We start from the raw sequence: 9,439 nt of genomic DNA on the forward strand, positions 1-9,439 counted from the left end.
GCTTGCTTCTTTATCCGTCCAGGGGCCAAGGATTGCCCAACAGCCAAGGTTACTCCCTTCATTTAGAAGGTGGATGTGAAATGGATGTGCATTGATCAGTCTTACTTACGGACTACTATAATGAAACACATCAACACCATCCCTGGAATAGTGAAGAGTCAGGCCTTGGCCTGGACCATTCTAAATTCATTGTCCATTCCCTTCATAAAAAGCCCCATTACTTTCCAATGCGTCACATTCCCAATGTGTAGTAAAATAACTTCGCTTCTGGGCCTAACAAATGCAAGCATGCTCCCTGTCCTTATTAATAAATCCAATATCCACAAATCACATTTTGACTGTAGTTTAATTTATTAAAAAGACCAAGGTGCAAATATATATAAAAAAAATACAACATAATTTAAGCATTTAATACAAACAATATAAGCTATTCCAGTCCCTCTTGACATGTAAGACACTGACTCAAAATACTTGGTTATAGTGTATTTTTATAAAGTATTGCACAATGTAGGTACAAAATTAATACTTATACAATTAAATTTTTTGTACATAATATAGCAAAATCTTTCAAATCTCAAAAGAAAATACAACTCTTGTTGAACACGGAATTCCACCACTAAGCAATACTCTGTACGCAATCTTTAGAATATTTGATGGACTTTAAAGATGGTTTTCACTGACGATTCCTTATATTATTTTTTTCTCTTCTTATTACTAAGGAAAAGCTGCTGCAGCCATCACAGGAGTAGTAGAAATATCTAAATGCACTACCATGTCATAGAAACAATATATACTCTGATATCTTAAAAACTCTGTCCTAAATTAAATTATACAATTAGAAAAAGACCAAGTAACCCCATTTAGTAGTGCAAATTCATACAAATCTGCCATGTCTAAGAGGACAGAACTTGAAGCTTGTATTATTATTATTATCCATGTTATGGAGTATTTTTTGTGCTAGGTTGGCAACAAGGAAAAGAGAAACAACTATGCATGTTGAATTTAAGTAACCAAGTTTGGACGTGTTTGTTCAACAAGCTTTTAGTAAAAAAACAAAACTCAATGGGGCAGAGAAAAAGCAACCTTGGACACATGCCGCTTCACTAACTAGACAGAAAGCTCCTCAGAGGTTCTTTGAATGTCCAGTTCTTCTTTAAATGTGCGTGTTTTTCCCCACCTTCTAGCCACCGTCGTCATTCATAAATAACATCTTCACGTCGTAGTGTCATGTTTAGCTAGCCATGACCGGCTGGAAATGCTGGTTCGAATACTGCATGTTGCTGAGGTTGAAGTTCAGCCCATCATTGAGGGACTTGTCGTTGAGACCTCCGTAGGCCGAAAACACGTCAAAGGCATTGTTGTACTGCAGCGGGCTGAGGCTGAGTGAGCCCTCGCTGGGGAACATTCCACCGGGGCTCCCCTGATCCTGGACGCTGGGGAACACAAACTCCTTAGCATTAGGAGAGAGTGCAGAGGCATTCTGCTGCTGGCCCAGGCCGTACAGAGAGTACATAGAGGTGGACATGGCTTTCTGCTTCATTAGGGTGTTCACATTCAGCCCCAGGTCGTTGGTGGGGGACGTGCGGGCCACCTTGTTTCCGTTACCGTTGTTGTTGTTGCGGCCGGAGATCTTCATCTTGGTGGAGCCGAACTTGGTGGCGGCGAAGGTGGCGGTGGTGAAGGTTATAGGATGGGTGGAACGCGGCATGAAGGAGGGGCTAATGGCCGCAGATTGCCCGAAGGGGGGTGAGGGAGAGCTGGACTCAGAAGAGGTCCCAATAGAGTCACTGATGGGCATGAAGACCTGGGCCTCTGGGTTGAAGCTGTTCTTGATCTCCTTGTCCAGCTCGGACCCGTTGCTCTCAGTGTTATCATCCACGTACAGCACCTTGACCGGCCCCTTCTCGCCAAGCTGGTAGGATACCTCGAAAGGGTCAATCCACACACTAAGGTCCTGAGGGAGATTATCCCGGACGTCGTCCAAGTCCAGGCCGCTCTCCTTGGCTGCCTGCTCCACCACAAGGTCCACCTTCTCCCCTACGTGGAGACACCTGTACCCAGAGCCCTTGTATGGCTTCTCTGTGTACCAGTGGCCCTCGTACTTCTTCTTTAGCTGCCTCTCCAGCTCCTCGCCGAAGATGTTCACGCGCCGTCTGGGGAGTTTGTTGTACAAATAGGAAATAATAAAGTTAAGTGCTACTTGGATTTCAAGCTGCATAGCTACTTCCTGCTTATTAAGTTGGTATTCCTGAGCGTTGCAAAAACCTCTAAGGCAGCAGTAAGCAGTTTGGGCCAAACAGGGGGACAGAGTAAGTGGTAGTTGCTGAAACGATATCCTTCCACAGGGTAGGGTTCCTAAGCCTGGAAGAAGAGAGACACAAATGAACAAAAATATAACAATGCTATTCGGCTAATTATAAAACCAGGTAGTTTGGGTCCTGGATGCTGATTGACATACTACTTGTTTACTGTTCTAATTACGTCGGTAACCAGTTTATAATAGCAATAAGGCACCTCAGGGGTTTGTAGTATATGGCCAAGGGCTGTATCCAGGCTCTCTGCTTTGTGTCTTGCATAAGAACAGCCCTTAAATCTGCCATCCCATAATACAACAAAACTGTACGTTCATATAAGTAACATGATAAATGTATGCACACATGACTCGAAGTTGCTTTGGATAAAAGCATCTGCTAAATGGCATATATTATTGTATATGTTTAGCTCACCGTCGTAAATAGGTTGGCTTCAAATACCTGATTGCATTTACTGTCTAGTACTAAATGTGCTCTGCTGTTCACTTCCATGGCCAGTGCATTGGTATGTCCACCAGGCAGGCTGTACAATATCAATAGCTATAAATAAAGGCCTAAACATACTGACTCGCAGACCGAGTCAGCGCTGTGGGTTCCCTAGCGGTCTTCTGGTATTAGTGACTGCTAAAAGCAAGCATAGTTGACCTCTGGACAGTGGTGGCTCATCGCCTTTCAACGCAACTAAAGTAACAATGTAATTAGCCAATGATCCGAAACATTGAATCCTCACCTGATATAGAATATATTTGCGCGATGATACACACTCAAGTCCCTAATTCATTTGATACGATGAGATGGAATAATAAATGTTGTCTAGCGATGGTAACAGAAGAAACCGTGTCCGTGAACCACCATCGGCTAGAGAATAATGTATTGTTAGAGAGCAGCTGGTGAGCTGAACTATCTGAGAGAAGCCTTGTTACATAATCCACATTGAATTTCTATTCATGGTCATTGAGGCCTTTCTCGTCTAGAAATGACTGGTAACATTAGCTAGCTATATATATATATATATATATATATATATATATATATATATATATATATATATATATATATATATATATATATATATATATATATATATATATATATATTGAGATCATACAAATGATCAAAACAACGTCCAATCCAAATCCATCGATCAGTAATGTAGCTAACGTTCGCTACCTAGCTACGCACCCAGGGTGTGAGGGGATGTTGTATTGTAAACAGCAGCTATGCTTACGTTACAGCATAGTTTTAACCTGTAATGAAAATACATAAAAGTGATTCACGCTAATCGGATGTGTAACTTAACGTTACAGACTGTTGTCTTGCCCCAAATGTGCCCTTATCCTTCACTGTTATTCAATGACCACCAAGTTAACTAAAAAGCCGTTTCTGGTTGTTAGCTCAAAATAGTTTGATTTAACTTTCTAGCTAGATATCCCCGTCAGATATATTAACTAACTAGCTAACGTTACTACTACTAATTAGCTGTGCTAGCTAGCTAACGTTAGCCAACCTATATCCAACCCAAACAAGACGGAGAAAGCGGTTGTAATCATACGTTAGCTTGTCTCTAGGGATTTGAACAGCGATATAGCTTAATAAATAGCTACCTCGCTAACGACATATTGAAGTAGCTAATGAAGAGGTTCTACTTACATGTAGTTAGCGACAGTTACATAGAAATCCCCACAGGTCCTTGCACTGGACAGCTTAGATGACGAATGACTCTGGCTAGCTAACTGTTAACTAGTAAAATAACGTTGACACGACGCTTTTCAGCTAACTAGATAGAGACGGTTAGCTACGTCCTTGTTGTACAAACTGTTGTGCTGCAGTGTGAATATAAAGGATTATTCTAGTCAGGTTATGCGGATGTTCATTTGCGTTCCGTCTGAGAGTTTTTTTACAACTCTGCGCTTTAAAATTCGGATTGTCTTGTTTATATACGTAGTACTCCGCCACGGACACAAAGTAGGCGGTGATGAGGCGTTCAAGAGGTCGACACTAAATAACGGTATTCCATTGGCCAAACTCGGCCTTCGTCATTCGTGAGCTACTTCATCTTGCATTCCGATTGTCTGTTTAGCATGTCAGTCAACAGCAAGGGTCTATTTACGGTAGTGGCGAGCTTTTCATGTGTGTTGGGATCACAAGTATCATAATGTTGATGGTTCTTGAGATAGCTACTGAACATTAATAACAATTTATTCGGTGGTGTATATACTGTATGGGCTCCCGAGTGGCGCAGCGGTCTAAGGCGCTGCATCTCAGTGCTTGAGGCGTCACTACAGACCCCCTGGTTCGATTCCAGGCTGTATCACAACCGGCCGTGATTGGGAGTCCCATAGGACGGCGCACAATTGGCCCAGCGTCGTCCGGGTTTGGCCGGTACAGGCCGTCATTGTAAATAATAATTTGTTCTTAACTGACTTGCCTAGTTAAATAAAGGTTAAATACAAATGAATAAAATACTTTGAAAGGGCGATATACTGTCTCAAATATATGAGAGAATAATTTGCTGTAGTTGCTCTGATTATGCCAGCGTGATTATTTCGGAAATGCAATGAGCATTGTGAGATGATGTGCAAAAAAATTATGTGGAGAGGGAAAAGTAGTGCACAGGCAGTTTGGCGGAAGGACACGTCACCGGGTAGGATTGTGCTCTGTTTCGTTATGTACTTCGGGCATTGGCTGTACAGGCTGTAGTTTGCCAATGACATTTTTGAAATGCTTTGGCTTGAAGTTACAGGGTTATTCTGACCTCGCTCTCCTAAAAATTAGGAGTAAAAGAGAGGAATGGATATAGTGAAATGAATGGACATTAGAGTTATGCAGATTGGGTCCTTAGAAAATAGGATATTATGTGTAAGATTAACCTTTTACAGTAGGCTACAGGTTACAGGTTCCTATGATGAAACTTTAAGATCATGGTCTGTGGGACTGTGTGAGTGACTGGTTTTGTTACACAATGGTCAAGCTCTTTCTGTTTGTATCTATGCATCCTAGCACAGCAACTGTGTAGAGCTTAAAGACGTCGTCTAGCGATTTAAAAAAAAATAACTTTTACAGTTGAAAGCCATATCCCAAGTATAAATAAGGTGAAGTATACACACTAAAGAGTAAAGAATAAATAAAAAAAATGCACAACTGCAAACTTCAAGGTGTAGGGCATTCAAAGAGTTGGTCTAAATGGGGATTTGTGATGTCATCGGCCTCCCCCCTTGCTTGAGGAACAATAGAGGAGCATTAGAGAACAAAAGAGGAAAGGGGGTTGGAGCAGGTGGTCAGTCCAGTTCAAGTGTTCAGCAGTCTGATGGTTTGTAGATATAAAACAGGCTCAGAGAAAGTTTCTGTCAGACCTCACGCTCCGACACCGTCTGCCCGACGACAAGGCAGAGAACAACTCGTGGCTGGGGTGTGTAGGGTCCTTGATGATGCTGCATGCCTTCCTCAGGCACCGTTTCCAGTAGATGTCCTGGATGGGTGGAAGCACGGTCCCAGTGATGTACTGGGCCGTCTTTAACCACCCGCTGGAGGGCCTTGCAGTCGTGGATGTAGCAATTTCCGTACAAGGCCGTGATGCAACCAGTCATGACGCTCTCGATGGCGCATCGGTAGTATTTGAAGAGGACCTTGGGTGGCATGGTCATTTTTTTAACCGCCTTAGGAAGTAGAGTCGCTGTTGCGCCATCTTGACAAGAGGGTGGTGTTGTTGGTCCATGTCAAGCCCTCTGGGATGTGAACGCTGAGGAACTTAAAACTTGTTACTTTCTCTACTGCAGTCCCGTTGATGTGGATTGGGGCATGTTACCTCCTCTGCATCCTGAAGTCAACAATCATCTCCTTTGTTTTGCTGACGTTGAGGGAGAGGTTGTTGTCAAGACACCACAATGCCAGTTCACTTACCTCCTCCCAATATGTCATTTTATTAGGTTTTTCCAAAATTCCTTACAGTTTAAAATGTTAAAATTCAATCCATCATTAATTTAAAATTCCAAATAATGAACAATAAGTAATCAATTCAAATTAAGCAAACCAAATGGTCCAAGAAAAGCAATCAGAAAAATCTGTCAGTCAATTCAGTCCGTCAGTCAGTCAGTCCACAATGTATGTATCTTTGTTTTGGGGGACAGGAAGGGGTGGGGTCTATGCTGGCAGTTGCTGAAAAGAGGTGACAGTTGTGGTTGGTCGGTGCAGTGTCCAGGGTTGGTGATGTGGCTGGGATCGGGAAAACCTGGGTTGGTACTGGAGATGGGGCCGGGCCGGGCCGGGACTGGAAGTCGTGCTGGGACCAGGACTGGAGACCAAGGGTTGGTGTTAGGGACCGGGGGGGAAAAACAGGAACGGGGAACCAGAAACCGGGAACTGGGGCTGCTGCAGGTGCTGGGTCGGAATCTGGGTCTGTAGAGCGGAGGAAGGACAACCTGAGGAGCAAGCAGACACACAAGGGAGCCCTAGACCCAGAGGTCAATGGTGGTACTTCCCTGTGGCCTGCTCGCTCTGAGTGAAGGTCTGATCTTTGGTCCCTCCTCCGCGCTTCTTCCAGTGTTCTGGTGCTGGATCTGGTGCTGGAACTGGGTCTGGTGTTGGAACTGGGTCTGGTACTGGAACTGGGTCTGGTGTTGGATCTGCAGAGGGGAGGAAGAACAACCTGAGGAGCGAGCAGACACACATGGAAGAACAAGACCCGGAGTATATTATTATTATTATTATTAGATCAGTGATGGTACTCTCCTGTGGCCTGCTTGCTCCGGGCGTAGGTCTAGAGCTTTGGTCCTTCCTCCGTGCCCTTCTGGTGTGGTGATGACTGGTTCCTGGTTCTGGTGTGGTTCTGTGAGAGGGATAAGTGTAGGGGGAGGAAAGGGGGAAAGGGATGGAGGGGGAGCAGGAGTATGTGGGGGAGGTGGAGGGTATATCCATCGGCTGGGCTGGTGTTGGAGGAGGAACGAAGCAGCGGCAAGGCTGGACGCTGGAGGCTGGAAGACAGAGGGAGCAAACAGGGCCCAGACCCACCTGACCACAGAGCACTCACAAACAGTTGGTAGGTGTGTTCAGAATGAGTGCCTCCGTGGGGGAAGCTCTCTGTAGGTACCACCTGCCGTCTATAGATGGATTATCTGATGGGGAGGCAACCATGAACAGCCGTCTAGGGAAAGTCCTTCTGTTCGGAGTGTGTTGTCAAGGTCATGATGATGGGTCTGGGAGGGGGAGACGGTTTCTCGGAGGGGATAGAGGGTCTGGCGGGTCGTGTTTGCTGGCGTCAGGGTTTTGATTCTGGGGTGGTCTTTTGGTCTGGTCTGTTGTTTTGTCCGTTTGGTCATTTTTGTCCAGTTTGGGTCTTCATCGTCATCTAAGAACTGGAGTTGTGAGGCGAGGGGGTCTTCCTGTTGTATGAGCTGTGAGGCCAGGGGGGTCTTCCTGTTGTATGAGCTGTGAGGCGAGGGGGTCTTCCTGTTGTATGAGCTGTGAGGCGAGGGGGTCTTCCTGTTGTATGAGCTGTGAGGCGAGGGGTCTTCCTGTTGTATGAGCTGTGAGGCGAGGGGGTCTTCCTGTTGTATGAGCTGTGAGGCGAGGGGTCTTCCTGTTGTATGAGCTGTGAGGCGAGGGGGGTCTTCCTGTTGTATGAGCTGTGAGGCGAGGGGGGGTCTTCCTGTTGTATGAGCTGTGAGGCGAGGGGGTCTTCCTGTTGTATGAGCTGTGAGGCCAGGGGGGTCTTCCTGTTGTATGAGCTGTGAGGCGAGGGGGGTCTTCCTGTTGTATGAGCTGTGAGGCGAGGGGGTCTTCCTGTTGTATGAGCTGTGAGGCGAGGGGGTCTTCCTGTTGTATGAGCTGTGAGGCGAGGGGGTCTTCCTGTTGTATGAGCTGTGAGGCGAGGGGGTCTTCCTGTTGTATGAGCTGTGAGGCGAGGGGGTCTTCCTGTTGTATGAGCTGTGAGGCGAGGGGGTCTTCCTGTTGTATGAGCTGTGAGGCGAGGGGGTCTTCCTGTTGTATGAGCTGTGAGGCGAGGGGGTCTTCCTGTTGTATGAGTTGTGAGGCCAGGGGGTCTTCCTGTTGTATGAGCTGTGAGGCCAGGGGGGTCTTCCTGTTGTATGAGCTGTGAGGCGAGGGGGTCTTCCTGTTGTATGAGTTGTGAGGCCAGGGGGGTCTTCCTGTTGTATGAGCTGTGAGGCGAGGGGGTCTTCCTGTTGTATGAGCTGTGAGGCGAGGGGGTCTTCCTGTTGTATGAGCTGTGAGGCGAGGGGGTCTTCCTGTTGTATGAGCTGTGAGGCGAGGGGGTCTTCCTGTTGTATGAGCTGTGAGGCGAGGGGGTCTTCCTGTTGTATGAGCTGTGAGGCGAGGGGGTCTTCCTGTTGTATGAGCTGTGAGGCGAGGGGGTCTTCCTGTTGTATGAGCTGTGAGGCGAGGGGTCTTCCTGTTGTATGAGCTGTGAGGCGAGGGGGTCTTCCTGTTGTATGAGCTGTGAGGCGAGGGGGTCTTCCTGTTGTATGAGCTGTGAGGCGAGGGGGTCTTCCTGTTGTATGAGCTGTGAGGCCAGGGGGTCTTCCTGTTGTATGAGCTGTGAGGCCAGGGGGGTCTTCCTGTTGTATGAGCTGTGAGGCGAGGGGGTCTTCCTGTTGTATGAGCTCTCTCAAAACCGGCTCCATTTTGATCCGGGGTTTGGAGGGGGTGGAGGCAGTAAGGAAGGGATTTGTTGGGGGTGCAAAGGCAGAGGGGCCGGCAGGGGCGGGGGCTGTTTCTGGGATGTCTTGGGTGGTGACAGGGATGGGGGCCATTTCTGAGACATCTTGGGTGGTTGGTTGGGCGGTGCCGGTGTAAAGTTCTGGGTCTTCATGGTTGTTGTCTGGTGGAGGGGGTTGGGATTTGGGTTGGTGGCGTTGGCCCTTGCCCTGCAGGCATAGGAACTGGGGCAGGTTCTGAAGAAATTACCTCCTTTCGCCACACAAGTTGCAGGGGGCGTGTGGAGGTACAGTCTGAGGTAGGATGGTTGTCTTTACAGATCGTACAGAGGATAGCTCTGCGGGTTGCAGCCAGATGGCCCAGTTGTCCGAAGTTCCTGCACAGTTTGGGAATGCCGTAGTAGTGGACGGAGCCTCTGTTGTTCCTCAGCGTGATGGTGCTGGGGAGGTGTTGGA

The 9,439-nt window shown here is 46.9% G+C and overlaps 1 protein-coding gene across 1 annotated transcript; it reads right to left on the reverse strand.

Moving 5' to 3' along the window:
- Positions 1–327: 327 nt before the first annotated feature.
- LOC121575715 (protein Tob1) lies at positions 328–4,229 on the reverse strand. Its single transcript, XM_041889041.2, has 2 exons — positions 3,963–4,229; positions 328–2,361 (listed from the first exon to the last, which is right to left on the reverse strand). The coding sequence occupies exon 2, from the start codon at positions 2,216–2,218 to the stop codon at positions 1,232–1,234; it is 987 nt and encodes a 328-aa protein (XP_041744975.2). The 5' UTR covers positions 2,219–2,361; positions 3,963–4,229; the 3' UTR covers positions 328–1,231.
- Positions 4,230–9,439: the final 5,210 nt, after the last annotated feature.

Source organism: Coregonus clupeaformis, chromosome 1, assembly GCF_020615455.1.
Source record: "Coregonus clupeaformis isolate EN_2021a chromosome 1, ASM2061545v1, whole genome shotgun sequence".
Taxonomy (NCBI): Eukaryota; Metazoa; Chordata; class Actinopteri; order Salmoniformes; family Salmonidae; genus Coregonus; species Coregonus clupeaformis.